Source organism: Arvicanthis niloticus, chromosome 4, assembly GCF_011762505.2.
Source record: "Arvicanthis niloticus isolate mArvNil1 chromosome 4, mArvNil1.pat.X, whole genome shotgun sequence".
In the NCBI taxonomy this organism is placed as follows: Eukaryota; Metazoa; Chordata; class Mammalia; order Rodentia; family Muridae; genus Arvicanthis; species Arvicanthis niloticus.
Genome location: NC_047661.1, coordinates 122,270,426 through 122,286,262, shown reverse-complemented (window position 1 = coordinate 122,286,262; position 15,837 = coordinate 122,270,426). Strand labels below are relative to the sequence as shown.

The 15,837-nt window shown below is 44.8% G+C and overlaps 1 protein-coding gene across 1 annotated transcript in view; it reads right to left on the bottom strand.

Annotated features, from left to right (window-relative positions):
• Lpar3 (lysophosphatidic acid receptor 3) overlaps positions 1–15,837 on the bottom strand; it is a 68,551-nt gene that overhangs the window by 47,174 nt on the left and 5,540 nt on the right. The window contains exon 2 of the mRNA XM_034500597.2: positions 4–760. Within this exon, the coding sequence (XP_034356488.1) occupies positions 4–739 (736 nt within the window). The 5' untranslated portion in view covers positions 740–760. The remainder of the gene's footprint in view (positions 1–3; positions 761–15,837) is intronic.

Here is a 15,837-nt window from a genome sequence, read left to right as displayed (position 1 = left end):
TACCTAAGACGGTCATCACCGTCTTCATTAGCTTCATGGGAGCCCTCCGGCGGCTGATGGAGCCGCTCGTATGTGGAGATAAGACGTTGGTTTTCCTCTTGACATACATGTAGATGCGCACGTAGACCACCACCATGATGAAGAAGGCCAGGAGGTTTGACACAGTCCAGAAAATGAGGTAACTCCTGCTGTAAATGGGAGCCAGAGACGAGCAGGCCGAGATGTTGCAGAGGCAGTTCCAGCCCAGCGTGGGGACCGCCCCCATGAAGATGGCGATGGCCCACACCAGCAGGATGAGCAGCGTCACCCGCTTTTTGGTCAAGTTGCTGTGGATTCTCATCCTCATGATGGACATGTGCCTCTCCACAGCAATAACCAGCAAATTGGCCAGGGAGGCGGTCAGGCTTGTGTCCAGGAGCCCCTGGCGGAGAAACCAGCGGTTGACAGTCAACGTTTTCGACACTGGGCCGGTGTTAAACATCAGGAACACATAAGCGATTCCGGCAAAGAAATCCGCGGCAGCTAGGTTAGCCAGCAGGTAGTAGAAGGGAAAGTGGAACTTCCTGTTTTTGATGACTGCAGCGATGACCAGGGAGTTAGAAAAAAATATAAAGAGGCAGAAGAACGTCCCCACGCACAAGACGATCACGAGCTTCGTCCCTGTCCACTCGTCCGCCGTGTCTGTGTTGCTCCTGTTGTAAAAGAAGTCCATCTGCTTGTCATAGTGACACTCATTCATGGTGGACAAGAGCTGAACATCCTAGAAAGGAACAAAGGAAGACCAACATCATTCCAGGTGAAACCACTTGCTAAGCCACCTACTGCCACTGTGACACCCTTCCCCCAGGTGACTTCTTTCAGTCTCCAGGGTCTCAATGTAGATGGCCCTTGCTTCAGTAAAGTTCACTCCTGGCTTCCTACCTCAGTGCATAGCTGAAAGTTCCAGCAGGGAATCTGTGTCTCTTTTACTCACACCAGGATCTAGAGGCTCTGCCCGCCTCAGGACAGGTAATTGAATGGCTGGCTAGGGGATGAATGGAGAATGAGCCAGGAGGCACCCATATGTCAAATGTGCTGTCACGATTCCCACCCTTCACCAGTGACAGCAGTGTAGCAGGATTCATTAATGAGCGTTTTCTGCTGGTAGCGTCCAGGCCAAATTTCTTATTTATGGGTTCTGTTTTGTAATTAAGAGCAGGCTGGTGTGCCAGGCATATTCTTGCCAAAATAATAGTATTGAATTTCTCTTCCGTGGCCAAATGCCTTCTCCAAGAGATTGATTTCCACCCCTTCAATTCCAACCTTGATTATTCTATCACCGGCATTTAGTTTCGGTCTCCAGTTATAATCAGTTATTAGGCATATGGTGCAGGAATGGAGACGGGTCTCAGTCCCCCTCCCTTATCTTCTCCTTCACTTCTTCCTCATGGTCTCCTCTTCTAAACGGCACCAATGTGAATTTTTATGCTGGATTTTATATTCTAATCCCTTCAACTCAGTTCCTTTCCCAGGATACTCCCTGACCCACAGGTGTAGGGGACAAGACAATGCTGCTGACATTTAGGGTTTGTGCAGATATCCAACCCAATGCACTTGCTAAGTGAAGGCAAGCCCTTGAGACTTTTTGTGAAGAGAGTCACCAAACTGTGGTATCAGGCTTGCGGGGCTGACACTGGACCTCCTAAGCATAAATAAGACTTCTTGGACCCCAAAGATAGGAGATCCTATACAAGGCAAGGCTCTGAGGTGCCAGTTTCTCTGTGCTTTGTGTTCTGCCTCAGGGCAGTCTATGCTGTGTGTTGTCAAAACTATGAAGGGTCCTGTCAAAAAACATTGGAGTTGAAGGCCTAGATTCTAGCTTCTGACTGGAAGGGATTCCTCATAAAAACAAAACAAAACAAATGAGCAAACAAAAACCAAACAAGGTTGAAATTCATCCTGAAGGACCACAGGCTCGGCAGATCTAAGTGTTAAGCTGACTACTACCTTTGGGGATGAAGTAGTGTAATGTAACTGGGAAAGTGGAGGAGGAAAACCAAGCTGTGAAACTTCCTGTAGACTCTGAAATCTGATACCACACAAGAGTAGGAACTGCCCGCCTAGACTACAATTTTAAGTAGAACAAAGCCACTGTATCTCAGCTACTCTGCTTCTCAATTTATATTTTAATTGCATAGTGATATCTTACTCTGAATTAAATGTCACTGTGAGATAAAAGCTCACTTGATATAATTAAACAAACTTTATAATTTCCACAGCTTTTTAACATTGTGTTATGTGTCCTACTTAACCAATTCCTAGATTTGGAGGGGAGGTTATTTTGCAGTGTTTGACCTTTATAAGCAATTAATCTTCATATAAACATGACCAACTATAGGAATAATTCATGGTTTTCAAAATGAGATAGAGGATACTAATGCATTTTAAGAATTCTTATAGATTTTGTCAACTTGCTTGAATGTGCTTGCATTCCTAAATTTACCAGCACCATAGGAGGGTTTAATAGAAAATATCAATTAGAAATTCAGTGGTGCACACCTTTAATCCCAGCACTTGGGAGGCAGAGGCAGGCAGATTTCTGATTTCTGAGTTTGAGGCCAGCCTGGTCTACAGAGTGAGTTCCAGGACAGCCAGGGCTACACAGAGAAGCCCTGTCTCGAAAAACAAACAAAAAGAAAGAAAGAAAGAAAGAAAGAAAGAAAGAAAGAAAGAAAGAAAGAGAAAAGAAAAGAAAAAAAAATTCAGTTGAATGCCTAAGGAAAAAAAAATTCAGCTTTCAACAATCCTAAAATTATATAAAGATCGAAGACAGCCTGAGGAAGCCATGTTGTGAGCCGTCTGCTTGTATCACTCCAAATCCAGAACCTCACCATGGAGGGAGCACCACTCTCCACCACTCTACCAGCACTGAGCCTCCACCACCATGAAAGGCTGCTTTGGATTCCCGTTCATCATTCTACCATGTGAGGACTACAGCAAGGCTCCATTTTTAAAGCAGAGACCTGGCCTCCCCAGACATGGACTTCCCAACTCCAAAACTGTGAGAAATAAATTCTGTTTATATATACCTAGTCCAAGGTGCTTTAATGACAGCCACAGGAATGGACTGAAATGCCACATGAGAAGTTTTAATGATGCAGTGATAATACTCTTTTCTTTCACTAATTAAAATGATTTGCATATTTTGTTTTGTTATACGCTCTAGATGGCTAAGGAAAACATTTTTCTAACTTAAGTGTAATGTCACTCCTGAGTGATTTATTAAGAATATTATACAGAATGTAAGAATTCAGATGTTGTAAAATCTGTTGAGTTTTTTTCTCATTCCTTTAAAGAGCTGTTAGATTTTTAGTTTTGGTTTGGTTGTTCCACTTGGTCAGATCTGTTATTGTGGGATAACTCCTCAAAGACTGGTACGTCAAAAATCTTCAAATTCTATTTTTCTTCCATAAAAACCAAGTTGTAGATTCCTGACTTTTTTAATGGAAAACTTGTTATGAGAATAAGAAATCCCTTTGTCTTGAAAAAGTTGAGCTACTACAGGAAAACTATGATTAGCAGAACTTATACCAAGTAGGTCCCTTCCTACTGCACAAAATCCTGTATCGGAGAGAGAGAATGAGGGGGCAAAGCTCGCACTGGGAAGTAGTTTAAAGCAAAAGCAAAAAACAAACAAAATAAAACCAACAACAACAAACAACATGAACTATCAAGCAGGTCATGCTACACAGTTGTGCTAGGACAAGAAAAAAGCTCACAGTTATGTTAATTATAAGCAATTACATGTATACAAACAAGAACACATAATTCTAAAACCTAAACAGCTAATTTAAAAGGCATAATTTAATTAGGGGTCATTTTTTAAAATTCCAGCGCAGATTAACCGTGCATCGTCACGCTCTCTAAGGTGGAAATCACCAAAATCCTCGTCAGTTCCTAACTAATGGCTAACTGAGCATTACCCGACCTCACTCAGACCTTACAACACGATTCTGATTTCAAACAAATGAATGAGTCATTTCTCTCCTAGCCTAAAGTGCTCTCTGCAAGGCACTGAATAATTCAACTTGCCACCACTTGGAAATGTGAAGGCATGACTCAGCATCTGCACAGATAGGCTGTAGCCCATTCGATGCCGAAGACTTTCTTCCATGTTAATGGGATGGGGGGGGGGGCGGTGTCCAGCTCTCATCCCAGTCCACTCTGCTCCCGCGGAGTAGGGAGCTGTCTATTATGCTCAGCCTGATAGCGGCGGATTTGCTAGATGGATGGGTGATTCGCTATGGCCCCTCCCCTAGATCGAAAAGTCTGAGGTAGGCGTCTTTACCACCTTACACAGCAGTCACTAAGGGAGCTCCCTCACTTATTAACTGTGTGTTCTCAGTGAGTTAAGACCTGCACTCTGGTCTAATTTAATTACTAATATTAAGTGTGCACCCTGGGCCAAGCGCTGGACTAAGCAGTTTACATGGATCACTGCACTTCATCCTCCCAACATGATGGGCAGCCATTTTTTTCGGAAGAGGAAACACAAGCACCTGCTGGAGGTCACACGGCTGAGAGGCAGATGTCTCTACTTGGGCAGCTTTCCCAGGAGCCCACACTACCCTGTGCTTCCTCCCCTTAGCCAAAAGCAACACCAGGCAGAACTGTGACTCCCAGTTAAGCCTTACGGTAATGGCCACATTACTGAAAAAGAGACGATTTGATGTATTCACATTCAAAGACTGCCCCACAGTATAAAACACAGACATTCTGAACAGCCTTTGGTCCCCTCCTCTTTTAAAATGTGCTTGGGATGGAGGGGAAAAGACACTTAAAAAATATGTGTTCCATTTTTACAGTACGTGGGAAGTGATTTGGTCACATCGACAATGCTAACTCTTATTTCTGTGACATCTTAGCTGCCATTTGTTTTTATACCAAAGAGTTAGAAGATTTAGAATCCTAACCCAGACCCACAGGAGACACTAAACTTTGGAGCAATGACCACAACTTCAAACTCCAGTAATGTAAGACTTCATAAAATGGTGGTTTGGAGAGTCTATATGCGGAGTCCAAATGAAAACTTCACCAGCAAAGCTCTCATTTAGATCCTCCCCAACTTGTTTCTCTGAAGAGAAAAAAACCGATAACCAGGCAAGTCGGAATGTGGAAACAATTATGGAAATGAAGCCATCAGAAAACCACGCAAGTCGCTTTTATTTCTAGCTACTTCTTAAGAGACAAGTTGTTGCCTGGCTTTTTGGGGAACATGCCCCACCCCTCTTCCAGAAGGAAATAAGGTACAGAGAAGATGGGGTGAGCTGATGCTGTCTGCATTTTCTCTCCATGGTCCACAAACATAGAACAACCCTCTCCTGTTAGAAACCTCGTCGAGGTGGGATTTGAACCTTAGTTTAGCTGCTGAACTGCATGGGGCATCATGTTTGTTCAGTGAATTCAGTAATTCATGGTAATGGCAAATCAGGACAACAAGAATGATTTAAATGCACCTGTAATCCCTGGAGTTCACATTAGCCATTACCTTCTGCACTTGCTGCTCCGTCTCTGCAGCCGCCTCTTTCCCCACATGCCCACAGGGCTCATTTTCATACCTCAATCCTATGCAAGCATCACTTCATCAGACAGCCCTCCCTCGCAGCTCTCTAAGCAGAAGCAGCCAGATGCTGCACTCTGATTCCCCCTGCCCTCTGATTTGCACCATATCACAGCATCTGACATCTAGCCGGGGTCCTGGTTGCTCTCTCCAGCAAGAAGTTACATTTAGGAAGGCGTGCATTTTATGATGTTATGACACACCCATGAACCCTGAAAGAATGCCCAAAACACACATACACACACACACACACACACACACACACACACACACACACACACACGGTCTCAGTAAATGTTTGTCAAATACAGACTTAAGTGAAGAGACCCCCACAGCTGCGCATGCCTCGTGATTCTAACCTTCTAACCAAGCTGACCCAACTCCTCTCTTTCCCCATATGTCTTCCCTCTAATTTGAGCCTGACGAGTCTTTCATTTCCCTAGCTTGACTCGGCACCAAACCCTGCCAGCAGAGAGGTGTGAGGATGGTGTCTACTGCCCTTGGATGTGGCTTCACAGGAGCAGAGAGTCTGGGTGGGCTGAAGAGCAACCCCACCACAGAGGCTCCCTTGAGTGCAGGCCTCAGAAATGAGGGCTCCCCTTTGAACATAACTTCAAAAGAGAAAGAGAACCAATCGTCAAAGCTGGACCAATCCAAATTACAGCACAAAGGTAGTATTACAACCTGAAGTGAACCATCCATACCCAGGGCTCAGATCTGGATAAGTAGTTGGAATGAAGAGAAGGAAGTCTCCAGTGGACAAATCCCTAATAAATCACAGGTACACCACTTTTAAGAAGAGAAGCTTGGTGTCCAGGCCTTAAGGCTCTACCTAATGACTCCCTTTAAAAGACACCCTGTCCGAATAGGAACACAGAGAAGGCAGGGACTCTTCAGCTGAGAAGCAGGGCAAACATTTCAGTCAGATGACCAAATTCAATGTCAGCAGTCTGAATCTCTGTTGGTTGTCAAACTCCTGAAACCATGTGTGAGAAATAACCATTTACCTCATGACCTCATGACCTTCTGAAACACCTTGTCACTCTGCTAATCATGTTTAAAAAAGGGGGGTAGAAAAATCTCAAGAGAGAAGTACACTTCAGCACTTTAAAAGTCTTCAAAAAGATACTCTGCACCCACTGTCACAGCTAAGAGGTTTAACAGCTGAATGGAATGTGTAGCCTAGAGGCTAAGATGATCTGTATAAAATAAACATTTTAATAGTAATAACAGATCTGTGTCAGTTCAATAACTGTAACAAATGTACCATACCAATTTAGGATTTAACAGTGGCAGCTACTGTGTTCTGTGTATGGGGATATGAACTGGGAAACCTACCGTGTGTTCAACATTTCTGCAAATCTAAAATGCATGGCTCCTAAACATTTTTAAAAATCAGAAACAAGGGAGAGGCTACCAACTCCATTTTATTTACATAACTTCTTAATAAATTGAGAACACCTGTTTCACCCCATGGTAAAATAAACAGGGAAGTAACAATGTTAGAGCTTACACGTAAGCCAATCGTGTTAGTAACGGGATAGTAGATACTCCTGATAAGCTTAGATAGAGCCAGTATGTTTACTGTAGGGGTGCTTGCTAAAGGGAGGGCTGCCATAGATCTCTCACCTCGTTTCATTATAGACACCCCATCATTTCTTTCCAGTCACCTGAGCCCTCATCTGTTACTAAGACTGAATCTTCAACTGGGACACCTAAAGTTCTTCTGGTGCAGACCTGTGCCCCTTACCAACAGCAGTCTCTACCCGTTTTCTGCACAGTCCTTTAGGTCTCAGGGGAGAGACCACACAGAGGACCAGCAAATGCCCACTTGGTGTGACTGGAAAATCCCTAATCAATTGGAAACTGGAACTAAGCGGAATGACTCAGTCACGTGCTTGCAAAGGTAGAATTTGATTCTCAGAACTCGTGTGTTTAATAAAACTCATATACCTCTGAGTGTAGTGGTATATACTTGCCGCCCCAGAGCTGGGGAGGAGGGGACAGGAAAGTCCCTGCAAATCACTGGCCAGCCAGCCTGGCCTAATTGATTATCTCCAGGTTAGGACAACTGGAGGTTGTCCTCTGTGTCTCTGTCTCTGTGTCTCTGTGTCTGTCTGTCTCCCCCTTTTCTCCCCCTCCCTCCTCCCACTCAGAAATTAACACTCCCAAGTCATCATTAACTGAGAGAGGGTGGCATTCAAGACAAATTTCAGGCCTGGCTTAGCAGAATAAACAGGTTAAGGCATCAGATTCCTTTAGGCAGGAAAGGTAGCGTGAGATGGGTCAGGGAGTTCACCTACCACCATCTCTCCTTAGGGAGTGGGCGGACTTACACATTTGGTACACACTACAGCTTCTGCCCTTGGACTTGTTTAATAAACATCTGTAATCAAAGGCATTGTTCCCCAGATGTTCCCGGTGGCTAAGGACCACATTAAGCCCCTGATTAAACAGGAAGCAGCAGAAACACAGTAAAGAGAGGAAAACAGGGATTTTATAGGATCAACAAATTCCCTGACTTTGGTTCATCCAAATGCAATGTAAATCTTTAATTGTGTTTACTTTGTTATGAATTTGTAATCTGTATCTAACTCATTAGCCTAGCAGAGATAGGTTTTGACCTTTGACTCTCATGTTTTATGCTAGCCAAATGTTTCAAATTAGTATTTACATGTAACTCCTATGACAATCTTTAGATCACTGTATAATCACATTTTAGTGGCTTCACTGTTCAAAGGGGTTGAGAATATAAAAATTTAAAGTGTAGGCAGTCATACAGAAGAAATTACAGTTCGTAACCAAAGATTTTTATTTATTTAACTTTTTTTGCCTATATAAAATATTTTGAAAACTTTTGCACAGCAGCCTTAACACCAATGACTTCCCGTGAGAGGGGAATTACATTTCCTCTTAGTGTAAAGTCTGCAACAGGCAAATCTGTGGCCCAACCCTTTTTATTGTCATCTAGATGTGTACTACATCCCCTCATATGGCTGCCTCTAGTCTCCAGAGGACGTGCAGGAGTCCCTTGCTTTGCAGGGCTTGTCCCACATTGCCCAGCGGCAGGTTACTGGTGGTCACTTCAGTGATTCCTTCCTGCTTCTGGAAGGCTCATCCACCCAGGTAATTCTGGGATGCTTGTCCACCCAGGTCAGTACCTGAGTGCAACTTCGGTCTCTGCATAAAAAGGAACATTTCAAGGCAATGCAGCTGCATCGGGAAACAGTTCTGCCTGAGGCTTCAGAGATCCCAGGAAGGACACTTTTAATACCAAACAAATCCTCCAGAGGGGCATCCAGATAGAAGGGCTGCTTGTGCCAGGAAGGGGACTCCATCCCTGACAGGGAAGCTCCTGCTCTGCATCCTGCTTGTATCTTATTCATAACTCATGCCTTCCTGGCAAGAAGATACCAGCCGCACAGTAAGAGGAGGGAGGGGGCCATGTTGACTTCCGGCCACAATCTTCCCAGGTTGCTTCGGAGGATGTGCTGGTTCACTTTCTGCTGGGTAGCTCTCTCATGGGGTGGCCTTGCCCGAGTGTTAGCTCCTCCTTACCGGCTCAGAATGCCCTATCACTTCTTGTGAATTCCCATGAGTCAGTTCCTGGCCAGTTGCTACTTTGTTACGACCACTTTCCTATGTGTACCTGCAGGTGGAGGCTGACAGACAACCTCGGACGTCATACTCCAATTAAGCTGGGGTGGGTGGCCAGTGAGCCCCAAGTGTCTGCTGCCCTGGTGCTGGGCCAGTGGTGGGATTACAAGGTCATGCACTATGCACAGTATTTCTATGTGGACCTTGGGGCAGAGCGCATGTCCTTACGAGTGCAAGGCAGCTTTACAATGGCACCACCTCTGCAGCCCAAAGTGCTCATTCGTTTTAGTTTCTAGAATCAGATACTCTTAACCCTGTGTGTCAAAAACACTTTAGAAACTACGCCGTGTAAGCATTGTCTGCCTATGTGTCTGTCTTTACCATCAGATTATGAGTGTCTTGGGGCACAGACATCATTTGTGCCCCTAACGCTCAGCAAAGTGTAGAGTGGTAGATGTCCAACAAATGTTGTCAGTGTCCCTTGGTTGGTTGGAAGAAGATGTGATGGAGACTAACTGTTCTGTGGTGGATGCTGATGCCTGGGTACCACATACTTAGAAAAGACAGGCTGAGAAACGCATGCTCCCCGCTCCTAAGGCCGTCAAACATTCTCCACTAATATTCACGTCTAACCCCATGTCTGAGGTTGTTGTAAGCAGAGCTGGTGTCCTGTCTCCCACCTAGAAACACAAACACAAATCTGTTTGGGAACCAGCATAGATTTTGTAATGCATTTTGGTCGGAAGAATTCCCAAGTCCTGTTTCCAGCCTTCCGTTCAGGGGCCGAAGCTGACAACGGATGGCATAGACTTAACACTCCTGTGCTTGGCCTGGGACCGAACTCTGCTGAGTTTTCCACACTGTCCTCCACGTCAGTCTTCTGTTTTTCCACCAGCCTTGAACTCTAGATAGCCTTGCACTTGGTTTTCAGCCCTCTCTTCTTTTGCCTTTGAATGCCCTTCCATGAAAAGATCATTGTACAGGCTGGAGAGATGGCTCGGCAGTCAAGAGCACTGGATGCACTTCCAGAGGACCTGGGTTTGATTCTTAGCACCCACATGGTGGCTCGCAACCATCTCTAACTCAGGCTCCAGGGGATCTGATGCCCTCTTCTGACATCTGTGGGTGTCACACATGGTGTACAGAGACATATGGTCCATGTGGTACATAAGCACGCAGAAGACACACTTTCAGACACGTCTACAAGTGTCCCGACTATTACACTACTGCATGGATCCGGACTCCTGCAGAGCACTCTGGCATAACCTTGTGGATCCAAACTTAGTTCCTTCCCTGGATATTTGCTTCCTGGACTTCCTCTAAGAATGGATCTCGGCGTCTCGCTTGAACTTCTTGTTACTAACCTCACTACACAATGTGCCACCCGCCCATCAGGCTACTCTAAAGGTCTAGTGGGACCCCATTCTCCACTGCTAAGAAGCCCCTTGTTCTGCACGATGTGACACTAAGCTAACAGTCGTTTCTAACTCCTCTGCCCCTGACTATAGATTACTCTGAATTCTCATCTCTTTGAATTATTGTTTAGCATTAGCCTCCACAGCACAAACTATCAAATTGTGCTGTATCTTTTGCATTTGTGTGTGTGTGTTGTGTGTGTGTGTGTGTGTGTGTGTGCATCTGCATGTGCATGCAGACAATCTAGAATCTAGAATCAGAAATCTCTCCACATATTGTTTCAAACAGGGACTCTCATTAGCCAGAAAGTTTAACAAGTAGGCGAGGTTAGTGGGCCAGTGAGCTCCAGGGACCAGCTTTCTCCCTCTCCCATCTGTGCACCTGACTTTTTCTGGAGGTTCTGGGATCAAACTCAGGTCTTCAGGAATGCAAGGCAATCTCTTCACCAACACAACCATCTTCCCAGCCCAGTATTTGTTTTGTTTCTTGCAAAGTTGTAACATAGTAGCCCAGACCCTACCTGTCTTAATCTCCCAGCCTCCCAGTAGCCGGGTGACCACGAGAGCATACAGGAAATGTGCTCTTTACCGTCAGCCCTGAAACAAAGCTGGCGTGTGTTCCTCTATCTTCTTCCCCACCTGGGCCCAACACGGAACACAGAAGCAAAGACAAAGCCCTGAGACATCAAAGATGAATACAACCATAGACTCATGTCCATAAAGAGGAAACAAGTACAGACCCTGAGAATAAATACATAAAAATACTTAGAGCAACTTGATGTCACAAAATAAAAATGCAGGGCCAGTGGAGTCTCTGAAAGTACACTGATCTTCAGCAGAAATGCTTTCTTTTCTTTTCTCTTTTTATTTCTTTATTGGTGCTGTGGCCCGAACCCAGTGCCTTGCAAAGGCTAGGCAAGCTTGATACCATTGAGCCACACCTCCCCCTTTTCAGCAGATTTGATAAGCAACGTCCCAGTGTGTTCCACATAAGCAGGGAGAAAGGAGCCCTTAAGCTTGAACTCCCAACAGTATCGAATGGCTTCGCACAAGACCGAAAGATAAACTTCTGTTTTATTCAGGTCACCACACTTGAGACATCCTTGCTTGCAGCTCCAGATGATGGATTAGAAAGAACCAGAGCTTGAGGGAGTGGCTGCTCCTTGTGGCTTTTAGTGATGCACTGCCGGAGAGAGATGATCTCAGGTGAGATGTGTCTGTTTGTGAGCAAAGGTAGAAAGGGACAGAAAGCATCTGGCGGCCGAGGCCTCGGCACGTTGGAAAACATGGCTGTTTCTCTAACCTCAAAGAGTGGGAATTTTCACAAAGCACTCATGCTCATTACAAGGCCTTTTAGATGCTCCAGTGGGACCAGGGGGAGGAAGCTTATAGTGGATGAGAGTCAGGGTACATCTTTCCTCTCATGTTCACATCTTAGAAAAACCTCAAAGTAGATGCTGACGGGAGAATGGGAGAGCTAGGGTAAGCGTAAGCATCCAAGCCAGAAAATGGGAATGCTTCAGAACTTGATCCAGAATGGAACTCACAGGAGGTAACTATCATGTAGAATTCACTAGAAGCAAAACAAACAACAAAAACACAAGAAACTCCAGGCAAGAAAGTCGCTGCTTGACCTGGAAGGCTTGATGCCTGTCCTCCTCTGTCATGGGTCACGTGATTTTCAACACTCACATTAGATGTGACCAGAGAGCACCAAGGTCAGACTCTGGACTCTGGAAGGCCACCTTCACACTTCACCCCTCTGCTGGGAGAGCTCATAATTCCTGCTCAGCATTTGCAGGTCCATGTCTCTGCTACCTGTCCCCGAGTGTTCTGCGTATGAGCTGTAACTGTGTTTTCTTCATTTCTCCTCCATAGTATGGCAAGTTCACCATCCAATACAAGAAACGGAAGCACTGGTATTTGGAACAGACTAGAGAATGGGTGGCCAGCACTGGGTAGTCCTCAACGCAATGGGGGTAGGACGGTGAAGAGTTATATGCTGACCCTGCATCAGAGGAGGGCTCCTCCTTCTAGAAATGGCTCTGTCTGACATCCACTGATCTATCCACTGCCCCTTCCTTTTTCTCAAAAAAAAAAAAAAACAAAAAACAAAAAAAAACCTGACCTACTTTTTAAAAGCACACAAGGTTACCAAAAAGACCAAATCAAAGCAACGCTTTCAGAATGCAGCACAAAGCACACCCCCAAGAAGACTGTCAAGGAAAGCCAAGAGGCACAGAGATGGCAATGGAGGAGGTAAAACTGTCTTTGTTTTGTAAGATCTTTTGTGTAGAGAACTCTACAGATTCAACGAGTCTCAGAATGAATAAGCAAATGCACTTGTCAGGATGCAAAGCAGAAGTCAACCACACAAAGCACACCCATTCCCATACACTCACAGTGAACAAGCACAGCAAAGATTAGGACAGCAATTACATTCATACTATCATCAAAACAGAGCCAAACACCAAAAAATAAGCTCAGCCAAGGACACAGAAGCTTATTCACAGAAGACAATAGAATGCTGTTGAGAGAAATTAAAGAAGACACAGATAAAAAATGGAAAAAACAACACTTCATATTCGTGGATATCAGAGACGTAAACTTGTTAGAATGTTCCAGACCACTCAAAGTGATCAACAGAATCAATTCAGAAACAACAACAAGAAACCCCCAAACCTTTGAAACTCTCATGAAATTGCTAAATGCTCAAATGATCTTAGAAAATATCAAAGTCACACTTTCTTATTTCAAACCATACTACAAAGCTACTGTAACTAAAATGGTATGGTACTGGCAAAAGACAGATGTACAGACCAATGGAAAAGAAAAGGGAGTCCAGAAATAGGCATCTGCATAAACAGTCAACTGACACTTGACGAACGTAACAAGAATATAAAATGGGGAAAAGTTCATTCTTTGACAAATGGCATTATTCACATTGCCAGTGAGCATGGCCTATGGAACCAGTCAGCCTCTTAGAAGCCTTGCTTATCAATTAGAAAACCACTGAGCTTCTTTGTGCCTTTACTTGCCCATCTTCAAAATGGAGACAATAAGAAAGCCTTCTTCCTAAGGCTATTGGGAGATTCAGTGTGTTTACAACATTCTCACACTCTGTTGACTTGACTGCTGCTATCATCAGCAGGGCCTAAATACACATATTCCCTCTGGAGGCTCAGGAATTTGTGGTTAGTGAAAGGAGACAAAATGGAGCATATACTGTTGGGATGACGTGGACGTCACACTGCACAGTCTTGTTCCCTTCAAAGTCTAGAAAACTCAGAGTCAAGAGACCCCAAGGTTAGTGGTAGAGGTGAGGGGTGGGTCCAAAAGAGGGTGTCCAGGAAAAACAAAGGAATCAACTTGCTCTGACCAGTAGGGGAGGGGAGGTAGCCATCCTCCCTCCTTCCTGCTTTGTTCAGAGCACAGTTGATACTTGCTGATACTTTGTTACCACCAGTGACCAAGGAGTGTACCTAAAGAGATCTTTGGCTCCAGACACATATGTAGCAGGGAATGACCTTGCAGGACAGCAACGGGAGGGGAGGCCCTTGGTCTCAGGGAGGTTTGCTGCCCCAGAGCAGGGGGAATGCTGAAGTAATGGGGCAGGAGAGTGTGGATAGGTGGGTGGGGAAACACTCTCATACAGGCAAAAAGGAGGATGTGGGATAGTCGATGGCGGAAGGGTAGCCAGGAAGTGGGATATTATGGGATGGGGGTTGGTGGAGTGGGTAACTGGGATATCATTTGAGATGTAAACAAATGGAATGATTAATAAAAATTAAATAAAAATAAGAAAAAAAAAAAGAAAGCTCCGGATAGCTATGGAGAAGGGACTTTGCAGCCCGCTGCCTGATGTTCAGCCCTCTAACTGCAGACAGTTCCCAACTTAACACTGAGTATGATGGTACAAAGTGATGCCCACTCCCTAGCAACTGTGAATTTCAAATTGTGAATTTGGACGGTTTTTCTAGGCTAGTTCTATACAGTGTGATGGCCTCTCCCACCCCCAGGCAGTTCACATGGCTTCCCTCTTTGTGAAATCTGTACTCTTAGTGACACTGTACTGTGTCACTAAGAGATGGTGCTTGGAGGGTGGGGTGTATCAGAGGCATTTCAACCTGTGACACTCCCAGTTACTGCAGGGCTATCGGGACACAAAAGTCAAGCTTTCGATGACTCCTTCTGTCCCAGCCTTGGAGATGCTTATCAGAATGCGCCATGTTTGAGCTTTCAGTGAGTTCCTGTCCTTTCCCCTCTGATCACACTGGGAGATGCTGGTGGGAGAGACAGGCTACAAATGGGGCACTAATTTGCTCTGACTGGCTCCCCACTTTCTAGCCCTCTTCACTGTACTAACATTCAAAGTCTCTTGTTTTATCCAATTTTCTCCTCATAGAAGAAATAGAACACACAGACTTGTTCTCTATAATGATGTTAGTGCCTTCCACAAGCTTTTTACTGATGCCAGAAGAAATATGATCTGGTTGTGATTTTTAAAAGATCAATTTTATAAGTGCATCTTTTCTTTAAAAATTTGCCCAAAGTTTCTCAGGGAAAAACTCATTTGACAAAATGGAAATGTCAAAATGAAATTAAATGCATTATAGAAAACAGTGGTAATTAGCTACTGTTCCTATTTCAGAGCAAGCTCAGAAGAGAGTTTACATGTGTCCAGTACAACAAGTGATTAACTTTTACGAGGGAAGAGACTTCGGTTATCGGACAAGGATAAATTAAAGTAGACATGAACTGGAAAACTCCTGGGGACTCTCCGTGGAGCGGTAACTTTCTGCCTTCTTTGGCTTTCCCAGGATCTGAACTTGTGGAGAGCGAGGGCCATGGTGGGCAGGTTCCAGGACTCCTAGAGATCACCCACTCACTGATTCCTCTCTTCCTTGCTCTTGCAAAGACCTTTATAAGCTATAAACCCCCCTGAGAACGCTGGTAAGAGAAAGCAGTGGTCTCCAGCAAGGGCTAATTCTGTCCTCCTCCCAGAGAAAACCCAAGACATTTACAGACGCTGTCAATGACTAAGGATGCAGCACGCAACCGATGCAGGCCAGCACAGAGGCATGGGCTGTGGCTGAGTGCTACGGAACTAGGAAAGGAGATGGACACAGAGTGGTCAGGGAGAGGTCCTTCATGGCAGGGAGACTGGTTACTCTGGGCAAACAAGAAGAAACATTCATGATAACAGGAGTCCACGCTTCAACTGCT